The 25,108-nt window shown below is 39.5% G+C and overlaps 1 protein-coding gene across 12 annotated transcripts in view; it reads left to right on the top strand.

The window, feature by feature from the left end:
• Nucleotides 1–25,108, top strand: part of hdac4 (histone deacetylase 4) — a 494,468-nt gene that overhangs the window by 384,703 nt on the left and 84,657 nt on the right. For all 12 annotated transcript variants that reach the window (XM_063051788.1, XM_063051782.1, XM_063051780.1 and 9 more), the window contains one exon: nt 979–1,245. In XM_063051788.1, the coding sequence (XP_062907858.1) occupies nt 979–1,245 (267 nt within the window). The remainder of the gene's footprint in view (nt 1–978; nt 1,246–25,108) is intronic.

The following is a 25,108-nucleotide window of genomic DNA, read 5'->3' as shown; positions in this document are numbered from 1 at the left end:
CCTCTCACATTCCAAAGATGCTCAAGTTAGTAGGTTAATTGGTCACATATTTGCAATTAAGCAGCATGGACTTGTTGGGATGGAAAGGCCTGTTACTGTGCATCTCTAAATAAAATTTTAGTGGAGGATTTGACAATGGTATAGCCATTGAATGGCAAGAATATATCATTAGATGTTGTTGGATTTGGTCAATACCTAGAACTTCTTTGGAAATGTTATTTACTAATTATAAGCCATGCCTAAAAATTATCAGATCCTATTGCATGACAATTAGCCATAGCAGGTCAGTTCATCCCAATAGTTTTTTGGCAGTTATCATAAGTACATACAAATATTATATATTTTATTTGTTACGCTAAGTTGAATGTTATACAAATTTTAAAGTAATTCAGTTATTACTGATCCTTCCAATTAACAAGGTTGTTTGGAATAGAAACCAACAATAAAATGTTGGTGTATGTGGTTGCAACTCAAACAACACAGTGAACGGTAATTAATTTCTGTACTTTTAAATTAAATCTCTCAAGACTTGTCTTTGAAGATTGTTTTAAGTGGAATACTAATTTCAGACTACAGCATTAGAATTCCCTTATTAAGCTATCGTAATGTTTATTGTAAGTAGATAAGATTTATTAGTGTGCAGTGAGATAAAATATCGTCTTAATCCTCAACTGGAGCATTGAGTTTATGATATACATTTGCATGTTTTATGTTCACATTGAGCTTGCATTGACTTGACAATATGCTCAGTTGATGGGTAATTTATAAAATTAAAGGATATATGATTATCAAAACATTATTCAGGTTTACACCAAAATAATTTTAAGAGGCTCATATGGGAAGGAATTTCTCAATCCTGGAAAATGCATTTTTGTTCAAATTGGAGATTTAATACTTAGAGACAGGTGGTTTCTGTTATTAAAAAAATTGACTATGACGCTTAAAGAATTTAACATTTCCACTGTATGTGTTTGACAGCTGATTCCAAAACCTAGCGAGCAGCCCAGACAGCATGAAAGTCACCCTGAAGAAACAGAAGAGGAGCTCCGAGAGCACCAGGCCATGCCAGAAGAACAGTATTCCGAAAGAGGGATCGACCAGAGTGAGTCAGCTACTATGAGCAAAGTGGTGCAGGTCAAACAAGAACCAATAGAAAGTGATGATGATGATGACCAACGAGAGGAACTGGAGCTGGAGCAAAGAAAGAGACAGGCAGAACAACAACAGGAGCTACTTTTCAGACAGGTAGTTATATGTTTTAGCAAACATGAAGTTTATCGTGTAATTGTCAACTTTTTGTACAAGTTCAGCTACGTTATGTGGAAATGAAAGATAAGGGAAATTCAGATTTTTTTTCAGGTTAATATTTTATTGCTCAGTCGTGTGTGAATGATCTTTACTAAAGATTGTCTTTAGGCTTTTTGTACTGCACTTTGCAGTAATTGGGTCAAAAAAGTGCAGGGAATCAGGTACTTCTGTCATCTGGGAACCAGTTAACTAGCTTAGCTTCCTGACCCAATCACGTAGTAGAATCCATTTTCTGAGGTGCAGAATTTTAAGAAAACAGGAAATGACCTTTGAAATATTTAATCGATGCAATATGCCTAGAGTGAAATAGAAATGGATTATGCAAGGGAACAGGAGAAGGAAAAAAAAGGAAGAAACACTTTTTTTATATCCTTAAGGTAACTCTGGGAATGAGTGGGGTCTTTATATACAAAGATAATTTACAATATTAGAGAAGTTTGCAGTAATATCTACACTCCAGAATTGCTGACTCCAGCTCTGGCCTTGGTCTTACAGTGGGAGCCCAGCTCCCAGTGCATCAGCATGGCAGATTAGAGCTGAGGGATTGTCTTTGTTCAAGGAGTGAGCTGCACGCAAATGATCTGAGGATGCATGCAGCCTTGTGTTCCTTCAAAATACAGAGATGTTATTAAAGTTTTTCTGAACTTTTATTTTAAAATAAATCATGCATAACTCTTATTATTTTTTTCTCACCTCTTATGGGTGGTGTGTATGTGTATTTTTCCCTCAATCTCAGGTCCCCTATCAGAGGCCTGGGAGTTTAAGGTTTTGGTGCAGTATCCTTGTTGTTCCTAGTAGTGCACTCTTCTGGACCGAGGTCTCAGATGTCGTTCCTGGGATTTGTTGGAGCCACTCTCCAGTCCAGGTGTCACAGCTGCAAATGCTCCTATCACCACTGGGATTACTCTGGCTTTAACTGTCCACATCCATTCTATCTGCTCTTTAAACCCCTGGTATTTCTCCAGTTTCTCAAATTCTTTTTTCCTGATGTTACTGTCATTTGAGACTGCCACATCTATTACTATTGCTTTCTTCTAGTCCTTGTCCAGTATTACTATGTCTGGTTGGTTGGCCAGTACCTGCATATCAGTCTGTATTTGGAAGTCCCATCGGATCCTAGCTCTGTCATTCTCCACTACCTTCTCGGTGTTTCTCATTTGGATTTAGGAGTGCCCAATCCATACTCAGTGCAGATGTTCCCGTACACAATTCCTGCAGCTTCGTTGTGGTGTTCATTGTATGCTGTCCCTGTCTGCATCTTGGACCCTGCTACAATGTGCTAGATGGTTTCAGTGGATTCCTTGCACAGTCTATTTCTTGGGTCTCTTCTGGTGTGATAGACCCCTGTTTCTGTTGCTCTTGTGCTCAGTGCCTGTTCTTCTGCACCTTTGTGCTGTCCCTCAGCCCTGCCATTTCTAGTTATTGGTAGGATTTTCTTGTATTAGCAACCTCTGATACCTGGTAATCGTACATTTCATGCATTGCTTTGTCCTGCCATGGCCTCTGGTCCTCTGGCTCTGCTTCACCCACTTCCATTTCCATATCCCCTACCTGCTGTCTGAGGTATTCTCCCAGCAGGTCGTCCTTGGGGTCATCTTCCTAACACACTCATGAATGTTTTACATTTCTTCCAGGACTGGGGCCTTGACACTTCCAAGTCCCCTTCCTCCTTTATTCCAGTGGGTGTATAGTCGCTGAACTTTGGGCTTTGGATGCAATCGTCCATGTATCGTTAGTAGTTTCTGGGTCTTGATGTCACCGGCTTCCAGTTCATTCCATGACCAGCACACTATTGCGACTGGGTTTCTGATGACCGGTAGGGTGAATGTATTAATGGCTCTGATCTTGTTCTTCCCATTCAGCTGATTTTTTAGGACCTGTCTCACTCTTTGGAGGTACTTGAATGTTGCAGCCTTCCTTGTGTCCTCATCATGGCTTCCATGCGCTTGCAGGATCCCCAAATATTTGTAGCTGTCCTGTACCTCTGATATATGGCCTTCAGGTAACTCGAATCCATCAATCTTGATGAGTTTGCCTCTTTTCACTACCATCCAGCTGCGCTTTTCCAGTCCAAGTGACATCCAGATGTCTCTGCTGAACACCCTTGTCAGGTGGATCAGTAAGTCAATGTCTTTCATTTCTGCATACAGCTTGCTGTCATCCATGTGCAGGAGGTGGCTGATGGTCACTTCACTCTTGAACCTGTCCCATATCCACTCTTTGAAATAGTCTGGCTAAGGGGATTCACTGCAGATCAGCAGTGGGGATAGTGCATCACCCTCGTATCTTCCACATCCAATGGTCACTTGCGCTGTTGGGTTTGAGTTAACTTCTAGCATTGTCCTCCAATGGCCCATTGTTCTTGATGCAGGTCCTTAGTGTCTTGTTGACCTGGTGCAAAGACAGGCACTCCAGGATCCATGTGTGGGGCATTGAGTCGTATGCTTTCTGGCAGTCAATCCAGACTATGCTTAGGTTGGCTTGCCTGGTCTTGTAGTCTCACCTGATGCTTTGTTTACCAGTGATTGCTGCTTGGAGCCTCTGATTCCATTAACAATTCCCCTCTGAGCATGGCTCAGGATTTTACACATGTTTTCTTTCAGTCTGGTGGCTATGATTACTGATAGGAACTTCCATGTGTTGACAGGCAGGTTATAGGCCGATAGTTTGATGGTGTTACTCCTTTGTGAGGATGCTTCATCATGAGTACTGTCCTTTCTTGAGTTAGCCAGTCAGGGTGGGAGCCTGCTTCAAGCAACTGGTTCATTTGAGCTGCCAGCTGTATATGTAATGCTGTTAGTTTCTTCAGCCAATAGGCATGGATCATACCAGGCCCTGGTGATGTACAGTTCTTCATACCTGTTATCCGTTGCTGGACAACTACTACTGTGATGGTGACTGGTTCTTCCTCTAGGAGATTGCAGAAGCTTGCTTGTAGGTCTTTAAGCCATTGGGCACTGGTGTTTGTGATGCTTCTTTCTCCCATATACTCTTCCAGTACTCCTCACTTGATGTTTGGGTTGGTTCAGGTACTGTCATGATGTTGCTCTGGAACTGTGCAAATACTTTTCCTGGTTATTTGGAAAAGAGTGCATTTTATTCGCTTGGCCTCTGCGTTATTGCGTTATTAGTGGATCTCTTTAGTCTGGTAGCCAGAGTTGTTAACCCTTGCTTGACAGTATCCAGGGCTTCAGCTATGGACATAAGTCTTTACTTCCTTAGTAGCCGAGGTGAGTCTTTGGTCTTCCCACCTTTCTGCAGCTCAGTTAGTCTACTGACCTCCAGCCTTGTGGTTTTCATCTGAGCTTCGAATCGTTGTCTCCATGAGAGGTTATAACAGTACTCTCCACTGTATTTCATTTGGTGGCCCAGAACCTCCAGGACTGCTGCTGCAGATGGAGATATCGGGTAATTAGTGTCAGTTATGTTGGAGGTTGCATTTGTGAGTAGTGCTTCATCGGCTGTTTCTAGCATGCTGCCTGATGAAATTTTATCACTAAGTCTGGGGAGCCTAGTTTGTTGATCGACAGTTGCCAGTTTAGCTATGACCTCTTTGATTGCAGCAGCCAGCATTGATATGCCCTGTGGTGAGGTTCAAACTTGCATTTCTTGTGTACAAGGTGATGCAATTAATTCTCACCAGTTTTGATACCTTTGGTCTTTTTTTATTTTTGTCCTTTTATATAATTATGCTAAATCTAACTGAATTATGATCACTATAACAAAAATCCTTCCTCCTTGTACCCAGTTTTATTGAATAAAATTAAGTGCAGGGAAGTGAATGCACTTTGCGAGGTTGAACTTGAAGGTAGTGTACAGAGTTAATGGCAGGATTATTAGTGTGGAAGAACAAAGGGATCTGGAGGTCCAGGTCTTTAGATCCATCAAAGTTGCCACAGAAGTTGATAGGGTGGTTGAGAAGGGATATGGTATGTTGGCCTTCATCTGTTGGGAGACTGAGTTCAAGACCCACAAAGTAATGTTTCAGCTCTTTAAAACTCTAGTTGGAGCACACTTGGAGTATCGTGTTCAGTTCTGGTCCCCTCATTTTAGGAAAGGTGTGGAAGCTTTAGAGAGGGTGCAGAGGATATTTACCCAGATTAGAGAGCATGTCACATGGGATAGGTGGACTGAGCTGGGCCTTTTCTCTTTGGAGTGAAGGAGAATGAGAGGTGACTTGATAAAGATGTATAAGATGATAAAAGGCATAGATAGCGGACAGCCAGAGACTTTTTCCCATGGTGGAAATAACTAATACAAGGGGGCATGATTTTATGGTCATGGGAAGAAAGTATAGGGGCTGTGCTTTTTGTACAGTGAACGATTCATGTAACGTGCTGCCAGAGGTCAAGGCGCATTCATGAGGAAAATTTAAGAGACTCTTAGATAGGTTATGGATGAAAGAAAAATGGAGGGTCCAATGGGAAGGAAGGTTAGATTGATCTCAGAGTAGGTTAAAAGTTTGGATTAACATCCTGGGCCAAAGTGTCTGTACTGTGCTATAATGTTCTATGCTCTAGAACAGCACCCCCTCTTGTTGAGTTTAGTATATATGACTAAAAAAAAGAATTGAATGTAAATCAGAAATGTTGCATGTGCCCTGTGCACCCTTAGGACTGATTGTGCACTAATTAATATGAAGAAAATTTAAATACATCACTTTTTATCGTCCTAGCGCTTTTACTTCCTCCAGAAGTGTTTCTATAAACTTGCTTGGATCTCCCTCAAACTGTTGTCTGTTGCACACTCCTAACCATATAATTTCATCCTATTTTGTTTCACAATTTATTTAACCGAACTTGCCTCCAACCTGCCCTATTTTATCCTCTGCTCCACATCATTTGAAAACCCTGTAACCAGGAATGTTGAACTGCCAGTCTTGCCCTCATTAAATCATTTTTCAATAAAAGATAATTATACTTCCATCTGGCTGTTCGTACCTTCAGCTTTTTTGCCCTGTTCATCCAAATTTCTTGGAGATTTCTATGTGTATCATTTGCCATAGCATGACTCCTTTTTGGTCTATTTTTCAATATTGCTATATTCTGCATTCTGTATCTAATTTTGTTTTACTTTGTTCTGAGTCTTTTCTCAGCTTTCCATTCCGCTGATAAAGCATCAGCAAATCCATTCTGTAAAACTATTGACAGAACCACCTATCTAATCTGGATGTCTCACAGTACCCAGAACTGGACCTGGTGCCCCAGGATTCTAAACTCCTCCCATCTGTGCCACCTCTGCACTTGCACATACGCCTGCATGGCATACCACTATTTCTGCGCTTATTGGCACATGGCACTAGGAGCAATCCAGACATTACAGTGCAGCCTCAATATAATGCACTTGATTATATTACTATTTTGTTCATTCTGCAGCTATTATCATGTCTCCCAAGAAGAAAATAGGGTGAATGTTAATTTTACTTAAAACATGGGGTGCATGTGACCTATATTATTTTGAAGTCTTTGAGGTACCATTTTTTAACCACTTTCTTAGTACCTTAAAATCATCCTGTAAACCTTTTCCTCCATGAGGCACTGTATCTAATATGGAGTCTGTCTGTAGTTTTTCACCTTCCTGCGACAGACTGTTCTGCAGCTGTTCAGTGATAGCTTTTTGGCACTGTCACCAAAGAGAATGCAATATTGGAATCATTACTCCTCTGCCATAACTATCAAAGTTCTTATAATTGTTGTTCTTGTAACTTTTCTCCTCCTACGTATATAATTGAGCCACTTATGTTATTATGGTCTTGGCTCTGACTATATTCCCTCAAGGAAAATCATAATAACAAAAGTTCTCCTCCATTAGTATTTGAAATTGAATACCTGCAAAAGATGATAATATATCAGTGATCTCCAGAATACCTGAATGGTCTTCTTTAAGGAGTCTCTCAGTCCCTTCAGTCAGTGCTTCCTTGAACTGTGGACTAATCATGTCATGGGATCTGCTAACTGAAACACTCAATCTCATGAATAGACTTCAATGCCATCAGTAATTATTCAGTTTTAAAGCATAGAGTTTAAACACCTCCACCTAATGAAATTCCCTGTACTTGAGTTTCCCAAAGGATGCAAGTGTTTTGTGCAAGATGTACCTTCTGTGAGTATGAGGTGTTCTGCTGGATAGTTGTATTTAATGGGACATATGCAGATACACAAAGTTACTGTTATTTGTTCAGCATGCTATTCATTGTTGAGGAATAAATGATGATGGTGAGTACACTGATCCTTGTCATCTCTTCACAGAACAGTCATTGCTTTTCATCCAAGCAGGTAGTTTCACACTATTCATTCTGCCAAGCCCATGACTCTTTCAGTTAAGGATGATGTATTTTCTCCTTTAGTGGCTCTGAGTAAAAGTTCACCCTTTAATTTTAGAGATTCATACTTTTAGCACAATTACATAAATGCAAAAGACAGATCCCATTTTATCAGCTGACTTGGTGGATTTCTGTTGCTGCTACCTGCTGCTTTTTTCTAATTGTAAATCTTGGAAATATGAGACTCCCCTGAGTGCAATCAGCAGTGAAAGATGTTTTGCACTTGCGCACTCTGAACTATGAATGATGTGTGGTCTGTGACAAAGATAAACACTTCTTGGCTTCATGTGTTTATTCAGTTCAGCTGTTTTTTTTGGGCTGGCTTTGATTCACATAAGGAAACTCATGGCGATGGAAGTTTTGGGCCCAGGTTCCTGAACGTGTAACTGCGGTCTTTGACCAAAGATGTGTCCTCAAGTATCTGTGACAGACTGGTATCTAGTAATCTGGATCGCTAGAGAGCATGTTAGATTGTTGAGGTTATGAAGAAAATATGTGAGAAGATATGTACTCAGTCTAAATGGTGATTGTCTGTTCCTGTCATTTCTTGGACTATTCTCGCAATACGTAAAGTGTGAATGCAATTATTTGTTGTAAATAGCTTTATATAACAAATCTTACCATTTATATAGGTTTTCTATGTAAATAGATGCACGTTTTCTTGAGACTTTCCATATGAAATGATTTCTGTTTGTTTACTTGCAGCTCCTAACTCTGGAGCTACCACTGGAGTGGCACAGCAAGTAGTTCTGCTGCCTCTCAAATGCTGCAACCACAGTTTGATACTGACTTCTGGTAATGTTGTCATAGAATTTATATGCTTTTCCTATGGCCATGTGAGTTTATTTTGTGAGATCCGGTTTCCTCCTATGTTACAGGTGGTAGGTTAATTTGGTTCTGTGTACTTCCCCTTATTTAGGTAGGTGTCAGGAGATGGATATGTGAAGAGATTGTGTTGTAATGAGATTTCCCCAAGAGCTGGCATAGACAACGGACCAAATGGTTTCTTAAGCATTGAAGATATGAGATCTTCTGATATAATTTATCTCATGATCTGCATGCAGTAATAATTCTGACTGCAATACTTTGATATTTTAAAATAACGACATCTGCAAAGTTATGTATCAAAGAGGAAAGCTTCTAGCCCAACTGCATAACCCTTCCTGAATAACCTACAAGCCCATTGTATAATGTCCATTGAATAAATAAGCAAAATATTGTCTTCAATCCAACCAATATCAGTTTTTGCAAAATTCAGGATTAGGATGTTAATATAGTGTCTAACATACATCACCTGAAATTGTTCATCAAATGAACTGCATGGAGTTTTCTTCATTGTGATTTCTTGATCTTAGCTCTGTGTTGCTGTATCCCTTGGACCAATCCATAGCCTGTTCTGGATTCATAAATCCTTTTGTTAAGGTAATGTCTGATCTAATTTGGTGTAATTTTCCAGTTTTTTTTTATTTTATAGGCATCTGTTAGTCTCATGAGACCATGGATTTGTGCCTTGGAACGTTTCCAAGGCACAGGCCTGGGCAAGGTTGTGTGGAAGACCAGCAGTTGCTCATGCTGCAAGTCTCCCCTCTCCACGCCACCAATGTTGTACAAGGGAAGGACATTAGGACCCATACAGCTTGGCAGCGGTGTCGCCGCAGAGCAATGTGTGGTTAAGTGCCTTGCTCAAGGACACACATGCTGCCTCAGCCAAGGCTCAAACTAGCAACCTTCAAAATACTAGATGAACGCCTTAACCACTTGGCCACGTGCCAACACAATTTTCCAGTATTGTCCCTACAACCCTCATTTCCCTCAAGGCCCTGAAATCTCTCAGTCTCTGTTCTGAGTAAACACAAAACTGAGCTTCCAGAGCCTTCTGGGTACAGCATAAGACATAGAAGCAGAACTGGGCCATTGGCCAACCTATCAACCTCCACCTTAAATGTACCCAATGACTTGGCCTGCATAGCCACCTGTGGAATGAATAACATTGATTCACCTTCCTCTGGCCGAAGACATTTTTCCTTATCTCTGTTCTAAATGGATGTCCCTGTAATCTGAGGCTGTGCTCTCTGGTCCTGCTATAGGAAAGATCCTCTTGCACTCATTCTATTTAGGGCTTTCAAGCATTACATCCTTGCTTTTGTATTCTAGTCCTCTCAAAATGAATGCTAGCATTACATTTGCCATCCTTACCGCCAACTCAGCTTGTAAGTTGACCTTTAGGGAATCCTTTGGGAAGACTCCCAAGTCCCTTTGTACCTCTGATTTTTGATTTTTCTCCCCATTTAGAAAATAGTCTATGCCTTTATCTCTTGTACCAAAGTGTATGACCATGTACTTCCCTACACTATATTCCATCTGCCACTTCTTTGTCCTTTCTCCTAATCTATCTAAGTCCTTCAGCAGACGCCCTGCTTCCTCAACACTACCTGCCCCCCCCCACCACTTATCTTCGTATCGCCTGCAAACTTGGCCACAAAGCTGTCAATTCCTTCATCCAAATCATTGACATATAATGTGAAAAGAAGCAGTCCCCATATCGACCCCTGCAGCACACCATTAGTCACCAGCAGCCAACCAAAGAAGACCCCCTTTATTCTGACTCTTTGCCTCTTACCAGTCAACTAATCTTCTATACAGGCCAGTATCTTTCCTGTAATTCCATGGGCTCTTATCTTTTAAGCAGCCTCATGTGTGGCACTTTGTCAAAGGCCTTCCAAAAATCTAAGTAAACAACATTCACTGTCTCCTTTGTTTATCCTGCCTGTTATTTCCAACAGATTTGTCAGGCAAAGTTTGTCCTTAAGGAAACCATGCTGACCTTGGTCTATTTTGTCAGGTACCTTCAAGCACCCTGAAACCTCATCCTTAACAATAGACTTTGATGTATTTCCAACTACTAAAGACAGTCTAATTGGCCTACAAATTCCTTTCTTCTGCCTCCCTCCCTTCTTTAAGATTGGAGTGACATTTGCGAATTTCCAGAATTTGGTGATTCTTGAAAGATCGCTTACTGATGCCTCCACAATCTCTTCAGCTACCTTTTTAGAACCTGTTGTGTAATCCTGTCTATTGAGGATACTTATCTACCATCAGACTTTTCAGTTTCTAAAGCATCATCTCCTTAGTAATTGCAACGACACTCACTTCTGCCCCGGACGCTCTCATATTTCTGGCATTCTGCCTGGTGCCTTCCACACAAAGTACTTAATAAGTTTGTCTTCCATTTCTTTGTGCCCCGTTACCACATCTCCAGTGCCACTTTCTAGTGGTCCAATATCCACTCTCATCTCTGTTTTACTCTTTATATTTGAAAAAAATCTTTTTGAATCCACTTATATATTATTGGGTAGCTTACTTCATATTTCATCTTTTCTCTTTTTATAGCTCTTTTAGTTGCCTTCCTTTGATTTTTAAAAGCGTCCGAATCCCCTACCTTCCCACTAATTTTTGCTACATTACAAGCCCTCTCTTTTGCTTTTATGCTGTCTTTGACTTACGTTGTCAGTCACTGTTGCCTTGCCCTCCCTTTAGAATATTTCATCTTTGAGATGCATCTTGCCCTGTGCCTTCCAAATTGCTTCGAGAAATTCCAGCCATTGTTGTTCTGTCATCGTCCTTGCTAGTGTCCCCTTCCAATCAACTTCGGCCAGCTTCTCTCATGCCTCTGTAATTCCCTTTGCTCTATTCTAATACTAATACATCTGACTTTATCTTCTCCCTCTTAAACTGCAGGATGAGTTTTAAAAAACTTTCTTTTTGAAAGCAAAAATGTTGCCTCACTTCTATTTCAAATTGATGATATCTTTCCAGGTTGTTTTCTGTAGTTTTTTTTGTAATGATGAATGCAGAAACATTGTCAAATTTCTCGGCCATTTCTCCAATCTTGTTCTGTAAAGGATAACCATCAACTTTCAGCAATCTTTTCTTTTTCACCTATCTATAGTGACTTCTATGTTTTTTTGTTTCCTGCTAGATTTATTTTTATACATTCTGCTTTCTCTTTCCTAATCGATCTCTGCATTCTGCGCTGAATTCTGAAAATTTCCCATTCCTAATGGTAGGGGATGCTGTGGATAGTGTGGAAGGCTGTCAGAGGTTACAGCGGGACATCGATAGGATGTAAAACTGGGCTAAGAAGCGGCAGATGGAGTTCCACCTAGATAAGTGAGGTGGTTCATTTTGGTAGGTCAAATATAATGGCAGAATATAGTAAGACTCTTGGCAGTGAGGAGGATCAGCAGGATCTTGGGGTCTGAGTCCATTAGACACTCAAAGCTGCTGCGCAAGTTGGCTGTGTGGTTAAGAAGGCATATGGTGCATTGGCATTCATCAACCGTGGGATTGAGTGTAAGAGCTGAGGGATAATGTTACAGCTTTATAGGACCCTGGTCAGACCCCACTTGGAGTACATTGCTCCGTTCTGGTCTCCTCACTACAGGAACGATGTGGAATCTATAGAAAAGGTACAAGGGAAATTTACAAGGATGTTGCCTGGATTAAGGAGCATGCCCTATGAGATTAGGTTGAGTGAACTTGGCCTTTTCTCCTTGGAGCGACAGAGGATGAGAGGTGACCTGATAGAGGTGTATAAGATGATGAGAGGCATTGATCGTGTGGTTAGTCAGAGGCTTTTTCCCAGGGCTGAAATGGCTATCATGAGAGGGCACGGTTTTAAGGTGCTTGAAAGTAGGTACAGAGGAAACGTCAGGGGTAAGTTTTTTACGCAGAATGGGCTGCCGATGACGGTGGTGGAGTCAGATACAATAAGGTCTTTTAAGAGACTCCTGGATAGGTTCATGGAGCTTAGTAAAATAGAGGGCTATGGGTAACCCTAGGTAATTTCTAAAGTAATTACAGGTTCGGCGCAGTATTGTAGGCCGAAGGACCTGTATTGTGCTGCAGGTTTTCTATGTTTTTAAGGCTCAGATTTTTTACAGTTATCATCGGATCTTTCTTTTGATCTAACACTATCTTTAACTTCTGTTGATAGCTTTGGTTAGGCAGTTTATGAGTCCAAAGGCATATCAAGTACTTAAACTACATTTTAATTTGCAATAGCTTTTTTTTTCCTGTAGTTCCTTAATCCACCACATCCACCTCAAGCCTCGTGTGTTTCTGACTTGCCTTACTCAGATTTGGGATCTTATTCCCACACATTATTTTCATGGTTGGTTGTATAACTTTAGTCCAACTAGCATTTGATCAATTATGCCAGGTTATGTATTTTATGATTTTTTTTATTGCTTGGGCTATGAGTCTTCCACATAAACTTTACATGATACATTGAGGCTGTTGTGCATTTCTGTTTACAGTAGATACTCTTAAGTGTTTGCAAACTATTCTAGGAAAATATTTTGCAGTTGGTTTCTGTGAGGATTTCCAATTGGGTTTATAATGTATTTATGTATTTCTTTTAATATTAGGTCCCTTGTGACATTTAACTTCTTTATATTCCACCCCTCCGCAAGATAGCTCAATGGTGACCCCTATCTGTAAGAATATTCTATTCCTGATGTTATATTGGCATTTAAAGTTGGTGTACTTCACTGGTTACACACACGGTATTGTCTTTAAAACCCTCTGAGAGGTAAATGTACTTAAAGTATGCAGGTTCCTGGAAGATCAACCGAATAAAAGCATTTAGGACATAATAGAGGTTGAGTACCCCTTAGCTAAAATTCCAAACTCCAAAAACCTCCAAAATGCAGAATTTTTTGAGCACTGATATGGCATCATAAATGGAAATTCCACAAGGAGCTAGGAATGTCCTAGGTGATGCGCAAGTCTCTTTACACCACAGACATTCTAAGAAGTAACCTCATATATGTAATGAACAGAAGTTAATGAAAAATAGAAAAACACTGCATAAAGTGGATAATGAAGATCTCACACATGTATTGAAAGAATGGATTCATAAATGTCGGAGTGATCATATGCTGATCATGAAAGAAGCAAAGATTTATCACAGACTAAAACTTGAAGGTTATTGAATACTCAGTAGGCTGGTTGCAAAATTTTAAGAAAAGGCACTGCATTACATTTTTAAAGATGTAAAAAATTTTAAAGATGAAGTGTCTACTGATCACAAAACAGTAGAGAACAATCATTGATAAGCTTGCAAAGATGATCACTGGTGAAAATCTAACACCAGAAAAGTCTACAATGCTGATTGGTTTTATACCTTACATAAAGCCTAAAAAAAGTAAAATACATATACATTATACTGTAATCTTTTAATCAATACACGACATCGTTGGTGAAGCTGAAAGCCTACTGTTGTTTGTTGTTGTTCAACAGCTGATTCAGGTATTCTCCCGATGTTGCTGTGCTGCTTTTATAAGCTGCGCACATTAATTTTTCATTATATTAATGGTATGTAATAATTTTACTGTTACATATGTGTAGTGAACAAGACTGCTTACTGATAGCACAGAGACTCAGAGTCAGAAATGATGGCAATCTCAAGCTATCTTATTACATATTCCAAAACCCAAAAAAAAATCCTAACTCTGAAACACTTCTGGCCCTAAGCATTTCAGATAAGGGGTACTCAACCTGTAACTATATACACAATTGAGCTTCATACTTTGCTGGAAGGACTTCAGATAACTGCATTGATACCTGTGTGGTCGCGTACACCGATGAGTAGATTTGGTGTCTTCAAAACGTTTCTAGACAAATGTCTGTTTGACAATTGAAACATTTTAAATAGAGTCAAAGTAACTGTTTTATTAAAATTAGGCAGTGTTTATAGCCATTTGGAACTTCTCATTTAAACAGTATTGAGATGCGAATAACTCACAGCTGTTCTGAAGATGATGTCAGTGCCTTGCATAGAAACCAAACTATTTCTGGATAGAAATTTGTTTGGTCTGCCTAATCCTGATGTATGGAGCTAATTCTTCCTGGCCATGGCAAGCAAAATCATTGACCATGTTTAGCTATTCGGATGGAACTAAGTCCTGAACTTGCGTAAAGGCTCCAATCTGAGACCTGTTGAGTGTAAGAAACCTCTGTATCTGTCATTATGACAGAATTTGATTCCGCTGGAATTACCCAAAATTACATAGAAAATTACCTCTCCAATTCTGGTTGGAATTGGAAACCCTATCTGAGAATAGTAGAGATTTTTTGTCTAGCTTGATGTTTATAATTCTAATTATTTTAACGCTAGAAATGAAAACTAGTCATTTCTAAATACTTGAAACAATATCTTTTGACATTTAAAAACTTAAAAAGTTTGCCCCGAGCTGTCCTTTCTGTCAAACCTTGTTAAAGTTTTTCAAGGGGTGGAGCCTCAGCTATTTGCCACCTGGAACCTACTAATTGACTGGACTTTGCCTTTTAACACAAGGGTGCCAGCAAGATCATCTGTTCATAGCAGGGCTTTGTGAATATAGGCAGGTAGGAATCATGGAACCAGGAAGATCCGGGCCAATATGGATTTTTTTTCAAACAAGCTTTCACCAAGAGGGAAAAGAACTTAAGAGGGCCAAAGATAGGAATACTTGTCTGAAATATAAAGGAGTTTGGTGTTTGAGGTCAAGGTTGTATTTAACACAAAGCAAAATATTTTGATTTTTCATTTTGAGTTATTTCATTTATCAGTATTGTAAACTGTACATTTACATACCTAACATAATGAAACAAACATTTGAAACATTTTAAGCTGCGTCTTCTGATGTTTGGTAACATTATTTAATGCTTGCAATCAACTATGACTCCAATTATCCAAATTTTTTGAAGTCTGTAACTGCATGTTTTCAGACAATATCCGGACTCTATGTCCTGTCTAACAGTAATGAGCAAATTGATGCCTTGCTTTTTTACCTGTCTTCTGACACATCTTGCCACTCTAATCCACAGAGTGGGAGTTACTCTAGATATCACAGTGTGGTTCAGAGGGCTGAGTAAACAAGAAGTTATTAATGACAAAATAACTGTAGGGAATGAATATGCATGTTTTCCTTAAAAGTTTGAATTTTGATGTCCAGTACCATAGCCAATGTCCTTCACAGCAACTCCTGGTATTTCGGACTTCAAATGTAAAGAAATAGGACAAATTCACTACTGTAATTCTGTAGTCCTCTTTCTCCCAATTTTGTTTTTCTCTTTTAATAAACGGTCATGCTGTTTATTTTAAATCATATTTAAATCTAGTAAAGTATATATTCTAATTTTGGAAAGTAAGGATCTGTTTTATCTCTGATGAGCAGCACTGTTTAGCTTGATTACAAATTACTCTGTGTACAGTTCAAAGCATGCAGGAGTCAGCCATTAATCTACTTACTTCAAAGCCTCAGCAGGTGTTCTTGGTAGTTGCTCAGCTTGGATCAAGAGTGTAACCAGAGGCAATGTTCTAAATGTTTAGAGCAAAAACAAAATTTTAAATAAAGTACATTTACATTGTAGAGTGGGAAGAAGAAGCAAATTTGCACACAATCTATTTAACAGAATTGCAAAGAATGAATTGATCTTTTGTTTTAAAAAAGTTCAAAGTAAATTTATTATAAAAGTACATTTTTGTCACCATATAAAACCCTGAGATTCATTTTCTTGCAGACAATCACAGTAACTACAAGAAACACAATAGAATCAATGAAAGACCAAACCTAACAGGGTGGACAGCAAAAACAAACCTAACAAACTGTGCAAATACAAAAAGGAGAAAGAAAAGGAAATAAATAAATAGGTAGATTGATAAATAAGCAAACAAGCAATAAATAATGAGAACATGAGATGAAGAGTCCTTGAAAGTGAATCCAATCCAGTGAGTGAAGTTATCCCCTATTGTTCAAGAGCCTGATGGTTGGGTAATAATTTTTCCTGAACCTGGTGGTGTAAGTCCTGAGGTTTCTTTATTTTCTTCGTGATGGCAGCAGTGAGAGAGAGCATGGCCTAGGTGGTGGGGGTCTTTGATGATAGATGCTGTTTTCCTGCAACAACACTTCCTGTAGGTAGTGATGAGGCCTTTAGCCGTGATGGTCTGGGCTGTATGCATTACTTTTATAGGCTTTTCTATACAAGGACATTGGTGTTTCTGTACCAGGCCTTGATGAAACCAGTCAGTATACTCTCCACCATACATCAATAGAAGTTTGTCAGAGTTTTAGATGACATGCCAAATCTTCACAAACTTCTAGGAAAGTGGAGGCTCTGCCATACCTTTGTGAAATAGCACTTACGTGCTGGACCCAGGACAGCTCCCCTGAAATGATAACACTGAGGAACTTAAAGTTCCTGGCCCACTTCACTTCTGAATCCCCAACGAGGACTGGCTCTGATAAGATGGCAACGCGTTCTAATGCAGCAGCCTCTACAAGGCCAACCAAAGGTGTTACTGTCTTTTTTAAACTTTTTTTTTGCTATGGCAAGACCACAATGGACATTACAACTTAAAGTACTGCAAGTCTACCCTATCAGTGAGTTGTTCATCAGCGGAGAAACTGAAGGGACTAGACTTGGTGCAGACCATGTTGTTGGAGGGATGTCAGAGCAGGTGTGCAAAGGTGCTGTGCAGTATAACAGCGAATGATCATCTTAGTTGCTTTTCTTGTGATCATAGGACCCAGTTGGACATTGCTAATATGGAATGCTCTCAGTCTGATTCACTGCTTTATTGGTAGATGGTGTGGAAGCTGCACGGCTTCAGTCGTAACAAGATCTAGGCCTCAAGCCGCGGTCTCGCATGTTTGCAGCCGCCCAAAAGGAGGCGCCAGAATTGTCACTCCACCAGAGTGCTGGAGGTGGTGTGGTGCAGTGTCCGTGCTGGAATTGGTGATGTGTTTTGCACCTTGGCCCTGGAATAAAGCTGTTTTGTTTAGCTGTATTCATGGGTGTTCATGTATGGTTGAATGATAATTAAACTTGAGGTTGATCACAAGGACCTCCAGTTTCCTCCTTGTGATGTCAATAATTGTCACCTTGGTCCTGCTAACATTGAGTGAGAGGTTGTGATACAGCTCAGCCAGATTTTCAGTCTCCTTGCTATGTACTGATTCATCACCTATGTACTTGATTCGGCCAATGATAGTGGTGCCGTCGACAAACTGGCATATGGCATTGGAGCTGTGTTTAGCCTCACAGTCATAAGTATGAAGTAAGTAAAGCAGGGGACTAAATACATAGCCTTTTGATGCACCTGTGCTGATGGAGTTTGTGGAAGAGATGTTGCCAATCCGAATTGACTGGGGTCTGCAAATGAGGAGATCCAGGATCCAATTGCACAAGGAGTTATTGAGGCGTAGGACTTGGAGGTTACTGATTAGTTTTGAGGAGATGGTAGTATTGAATGCTGAGCTATTATCAATAAAAAGCATCCTGTTGTGTGCACCTTCATTGTCCCGATGTTCCAGGGTTGAGTGAACAGCCAATGAAATGGCATCTGCTGTTGACCTTTTGCAATAATAGGCAAATTGGAGTGCATCCAAGTTGCTTCTGAGGCAGGAATTGCTATGTTTCATCACCAACCTCTCAAAGCACTTCATCACAGTAGATGTAAGTGCGACTGGATGATAGTCATTGAGTCAGGTAACCATATTCTTTTTAGGCACCGGTATAATTGAAATCTGCTTGAAGCAGATGGGTACCTCAGACTGCCAAAGCAAGAGGTTCAAGATATCAGTGAACGCTGCAGCCGATTGATCAGCGCAGGTCTATAGTACTCAGCCAGGTACCCCGTCGGGGCCAGATGCTTTTCACAGGTTCACCCTCCTGAAAGATGTTGCACTTCAGCCTCAGAGTCTGAAATCACAGTCATATTGAGGAATCATAGTTTTAAGTCATAATTATAAGTTTTTGCCTGTATTGCTAGTCAAATTTATTGTCATTTAACTATATACATGTATATAATGTATATAACTGTATAATGTATATAAAAACGAAACAAAAGTTTCTCCAAACCAGGATGTAAAGCACAGTAGTACACATAACACACAATAACTTATGAAGGTAAGGATAAAATCTACAGATGAATCACACATAAATAACAAACTAAAGTGTGTTAATATTAAATATTGTAAGGTCACAGCTGACTCTTTGAATACAATGCAGCAGGGAGTTCAGAAACCTAATGGCCTGGAGGAAGGAACAGTTTTTCTTCCTGACTGTTCTTGTTTTTATGCATTGTAGTCTGCTGCCTGATGGTAGAAAGTCAAAGAGTATACAGAATGTTTAATAATACTAAGGGCTCTGTGTATGCAGCGCTCCTGATAAATGTCGGTGGTGGATGGCTGGGAGACTCCTATGATCCTCTCAGCTGCTCTCACAGACCCTTGTAGGGACTTCTACTCCAATGCTTGCCTGCCCCCATACCAGATGGAGTTGCAACTTGACAGGACACTCTCAATGGTGCTCCTGTAAAACGCAGTTAATATGAGGGGTGGGAGCCTTGCTAGCCTCAATCTTCTTAGGAAGTGGAGGCGTTGGTGTGCCGCCTAGTTCAGGGAGGTAATATTAAGGGTCATCTGTGGTGTGAACTCCCAGGAGCTTGGTGCACTTAACTCTCTGCAGAGGAGCCATGTATTCACAGAGGGGGATGGTTCGTGTGCTCCTTCCTGAACTCCACAATGATTTCCCTTGTCTTCTCCACGTTCAGGCTTAGGTTGTTGTTCTTGCACCAATCCACTAGCCCCTTCATTTCCTCCCTATACTCCATCTCATCATTTTTCTTGATAAGTCCAACCACCTTATCAGTTGTGTGATCCAGAAACTTGACACGATTTAAGCTGGATTCTGCAACACAGTCATGTGTCAGCAGTGTGCTCAGCATACAGCCTTGGAAAGTGCCTGTGTTCAGTGTAATGGTAGGTCACTGGAAGAAATATATTCAAAATGAAAATGCATTCTTTTTTAAAAATTTCCATAAGTATCAGTTTTTAAAGTACTCCAAAAATGGGCCCTGTCTGTTTCAAAGTTTCATTTAATTAATTAAATTAATATGAAGCAAACACGCAGCAGTTACTGAATAATCTATTTCTGTTCCTGTAACATACACCTTCAGATATAAATTTATTTGAATCTTTTGTCTTGCCTACTCTTTACTGTTAAACCTGTTCCCATAGATATGAGCAACATACATCAAAGTTGCTGGTGAACGCAGCAGGCCAGGCAGCATCTATAGGAAGAGGCGCAGTCGACGTTTCAGGCCGAGACCAGGGTCTCGGCCTGAAACGTCGACTGCGCCTCTTCCTATAGATGCTGCCTGGCCTGCTGCGTTCACCAGCAACTTTGATGTATGTTGCTTGAATTTCCAGCATCTGCAGAATTCCTGTTGTTTGCCCATAGATATGAGTTGCTTTGACTTTCCTGCAGATATAACTATATATGTTAGAAAATAAAATTATTAACATTACATTGTCTCAATGGTGCCCCCTACAGGAGAACTGAATTACAATGCTAGGGTATTTTCATCTTTACCTACAAATGTATTAGCAGCTAAAACAATTTGACGCAACATAGACAAAAATTGTAATTCCATAATAAGGGTTAATTTGGCAAATTATTGAAGTAATTCTGCATTTGGAAATCAAGTAGTACCGTGGTTTAGATCTAGCAAAATAAATGCCAAAGGTACACTTGTCAGTTTCTTGCAGGACACCACTGAAAGCAGATGCTTGATACATGGGCCTTGTATTTATATTTTATTGCTATTTCCCAAGTGAGCATTGAATAACAGTTCCAATTTTATCCTCAGTTTTTTCTGTCACAAAGACATAACAACTCAACATGTGTTGTATCTTACAGGGAGAAGTGAGACAAACTCAAGTGTATTACTTGTGCAGTGTAATATTGCATTGTTGAGGGTGGGGTAGGGTGGCAAGGAAATGAGAAAGGGGTGGGACTAATAGAATTTCTTTCCTGGGAGTTAGAATGTACTAGCTAGGCTGAATGGTTTCTTTTTGTGAGCTTATATTGGTAAGTACACATTTGGCACAGCATTATAGGCCGAAGGGCCTGTATTATGCTGTAGGATTTCTATATTTCTATTTTTCTTATAGAATAGGATAAGATGAGCCTTTTCCACAAAATATCATGAAAAACCTTGTACAGCTCCCACCCTGCTAAGCCAGCTGATAGACATTAAAGTAAAACACTGGTAATTTTGAATATCTTAAAGAATATCTTCAAAAATAAAGACAAGTTGAAAAGATACATATATAATTTTAAATCACCCAGCTACACCTAGCCTTTAAATCCCATCCCTCCACTGAAACAAATGGAGAAGCTCTTCCTATAACAAGTTGTTTCTGATATACGTTATTTTTGAGGATTAAATAAAGGAATTTTTTTGCAATGTTATCTCTTGAGAGAAGTACATTTACCAAAACAACTAATTGCAACTTTTTGTGGAACTCCATGGCTGGTAACTGCAGGAAAACATTATAAGTTGCCTGAGCTACTGAGCTAATGGCATGTGGGCCATTATTCCAGACATCCCACCTATCCCAGAAGTTCCGGGAGTCTCCCGCATATCGATAGTGGCTCCCTGACGCCCGGAAATTATATACAATATCCCGGAAATCGATTTTTTTGAGAAAGAGAGGGAGAGCAAGCATCCTGATTGGTCTCTCTTCGTGCTAAGAGCGATCCCCAACCACCAAGCTGCGAGGAAACAATATGATTTGGCGATATGAAACAGTATGAGTCAGCTGCACCTTTCCTCATTCCCTGTCACGCACACGAGGGCATGATGCACGCGTCATCCATGTCAGCGCAGGAAGATCAACTCCTCAAGCTTGTAAATGACAACGGACTGAAAAGTATGTTTGACATAACATCTTTGCCAGCATTCTGGATCAAAGTCAAGGCTGAATATCCTGAGATAGCCACGGAAGCACTGAAAATGTTGCTTCCATTTCCAACATATCTCTGCAAAGAGGGGTTTTCTGCAATGAATGCAACGAAAACAAAATTGCGGAATAGACTGGACATAAGGAACCCCTTTCGAGTATCGCTGTCTCCCATCACCCCTCGATGACACCATCTTGTTGCAGGAAAACAAGCCCAGAGCCCTCACTGATTCAGCGGTATTGGTGTGTTCCAATGATTTTATATGCTCATACAAGGAAAATAGCGCTGTGTGTTTAATATCCAAACGTTACTTAAAATGTTATGATGCTATTGACTTATAATTGACTTATCACTATATTCATGTGAGGAAAATATGCACTGTGTGTTTAATATTAAATTCGCTAGATAAACCCTTTTAGAAACAAAATTGAGTGTATTAGCCACTTATAAGTGACTTATAGTTGACTTATCACCTATATTCCGGTCGTGATTAACACTACACCACACCCCCCGCCCCGGTTGGCCGGTTCACAAGAATATTGTCAATATTAAACCGGTCCGCGGTGCTAAAAAGGTTGGGGACCCCTGCTAAGTAGACCTATCAGTTTTCTCTGTGGGTGGGCTTTACAGTCGACCTCAAAAATAATGACAGTGTTGCTCACTGCACTGTTTGCAACAATGAATTTTCTATTGCCTATGGTGGGTTAAAATATAAAAGACACGTTGAGGTGAGTTTAACAGGTGTCATTCGTTCATTAGCATAGCTAACATTATTTAAACTAGTTGGCTGGCTGCTAAGGAGCTATGCTATTGATGTCCTACGTGATGAGGCCAAACTCCCTGTGGACTTGCTTAAAATTATTATAGAATAAACATGATAATACATAATATAAGTACGTATTTTAATGTCACATTTTCTGCATATACCCATCTTGGTTTACAGATTAGACAAAATCACTGAACAAAGTATTACATACACCCCTGGAGGTCGACGGGGGAGGGGCGGGGGGGGGGTCGGGGGTGCTACCTCCCTGAAATGAGTTTTTGCAGGGTGGGATGTCTGTTATTTCATCAATACTAGCAATTTTTCTGGATCTTGTCTGAATGGATTTATGGACTTCCATTCTAGCAAACTATTCAATGTGTTTAGCAGCAGGAAAGTTCAAAAGAAAAAAAGTAAAATGAATCTGAATATTAGCCTGTCCTCATCCAGTTTGCAAACACACATCTTTTTTAACTGAATTTATTGGAGAACGATCAGGAGTGGATATCTTGGCATTTGTTTCCCAGCCATTTGACACTGGGACCAAATGCTATCCCAGCTAAACCATTAGCCATAGGAGCAGAATTATGCCATTTGTCCAGTTGATTCTGTTCTGCCATTCAATATTGACTGATTTATTTTCTCCCTCAACCCCATTCTGCTGGCTTCTCCCTATAACTTTTGATGCTCTTATTAATTAAGAACCTCTCAACCTCTAACCAATGATTTGGCAACCACAGCTATCTGAGGCCATGAATTCCACACGTTTCATCACATTCAGGCTAAAGAAATTCCTCTGCATCTCTATTCTAAAGGGATATCCTTATATTCTGAGGCTGTGCCCTCTGTTCAAGACTCTCCCACATCTTGACATCTACTCTAACTAGGCATTTCAAAGAAATCTCCCCTACCCCATCCTTCTAAACTCCATTGAGTACAGGCCCAGAGCTTCAAATGCTCATCATGCATTAACCCTTTCATTCTCTTGATAGTTCTCCTAACCCCCCTCTCCAATACCAGCCATCCTTTCTTTGAAATGGGGCTAAATGTGGTGTGACCAATGCCTTATAAAGTCTCAGCATTTTTTTTTAATAAGTACTAGCATTGCGTTTGATTCCCTTACTATCAAATCAACCTGCACATTAACCTTTATGGAATCCTGCACTAGGACTCCCAAGTCCCTTTGTACCTCTGACTTCTGGATTTGTTTCCTGTTAATAGACTGCATCTTTATTCCTACTGCATAAGTGCATGTCGGTATACTTCCCTACACTATATTCCATCTGCCACTTTGCCCATTCTCCTCAACTGCCCAAGTCCTTCTGCGGACTCCCTGCTTCCTCAACACTACCTGCCCACCCACCTACCTTTGTATTATCCACAAACTTGGTTAATATCAGTAAATTCAGAACAACCATTAGTTTGAATAAAATGTTCATTTCCTGTGCTTCAGTGCCATATAAGCCAAACCTTGTTAAAAATCATTGTAGTTTCACTTCTATTTTCAAATATTTCAAAAAATCTGAAATTGAATGTTCTTTAAAATACCATATTCCACTTACAATCTACATTTGTATCTCAAAAATGTGTATAATTCAAATAAATTATAAGGTGGAGGAAGACCTGCCAGCTCAAAGTACTTTGAGCAGCAAGTGATAATAAACTGAAATGGTCAAGCACCTTTACGCCAGTACTGTTTATGTTGAATATCCCACTATGTGCATATGGGCACTAAACATAAATGTATTTTTTATCTATCTGCTTTAGAATATTACAACACAATTTTATTTGTACTATTTAAATAATATACCTTCTGATGAGATTTGAGGATATTATCTGTATTTATGAAATGTTTCCTTGATTGCCACATTCTTGGTGTCAGTTTCAAAACTATTTTCATCAATGGTCCAGCGCTTACTTTTTAATAATCATTTGTAGTATATGTTCCCACAAGGATTGGGTTTATAAAACTGTTTATAATACTGTCTATATTTTGTGTATTAAAAATTACCTCCAAAGGAGTAGAATTTGTTAGGAAATTTAAAAATTAATTACTTTGCTGTGTTAATAAAAGATGATGTTACAACACAACAATTTTAAAAGCGCAGATGTGAAAATCTCTGGGTATTCAGACTTTTTTTCTTGTGTATCAGTCTTAGCAGCTATCTCCACCATAGAACTGCTTGTCAATCAGATACCTACAAATTATATTTTCAAACATTAAATACAGTCAAATTTCATTCTCAGTAGCAATTAGGTACCTGTAACAAAAGTCAATTAATTTTATTTACATTCTGATATGGGTCACTAGTCTCTCCACATTTAAGTTCAACAGATGGAACACTAACTGGCAAACAGAAATGCAGAAAGATTTTCTGAGTAGAACAGAAGTTATCACAGTCAAATTCCAAGTCCCCATTCCAACAGAATAGTGCACAGATCAGTGGGTGTCTATCTCCAAAGTTACAGCTTTGATTGAGGAAGCAACCCAAATAAATCAAACATGCTTACCTGTCTGTGACATTATGTGCATCGTTCATTGTGAGTGAAGTTCCTGTATTCCTAAGTGCCATGACTGCTGTTCCCAGAAGTTTTAAATTAATCAAAAGCTTTGAAATAGATACATGATTTTAAATGAAAGTGTTAGAACTGACCTTTAACCCCTGCTGCAATGGAAAGTTTTAAAATTTCACTATTTGTAAAAAAGATTAATTCACATGAATAATTTGGTTTAGGAATTGCGTGCATTGATTTCTTGGAGTGACAGGGTAGTTTATGTTGTGCCCTAAATGTGTCTGGGTGAATATATCCAGCTACTCATTTAAATGAGAGATTAATCAAAATATAAAACAAGGTCTGATGTAAGCTTCTTTCCCTTTCTCAAAGATATATCATCCTAATTTTACTTATCATTTTAA

This window comes from Mobula hypostoma, chromosome 6, assembly GCF_963921235.1.
Source record: "Mobula hypostoma chromosome 6, sMobHyp1.1, whole genome shotgun sequence".
In the NCBI taxonomy this organism is placed as follows: Eukaryota; Metazoa; Chordata; class Chondrichthyes; order Myliobatiformes; family Myliobatidae; genus Mobula; species Mobula hypostoma.
This window is presented reverse-complemented; position numbering and strand designations above follow the sequence as displayed.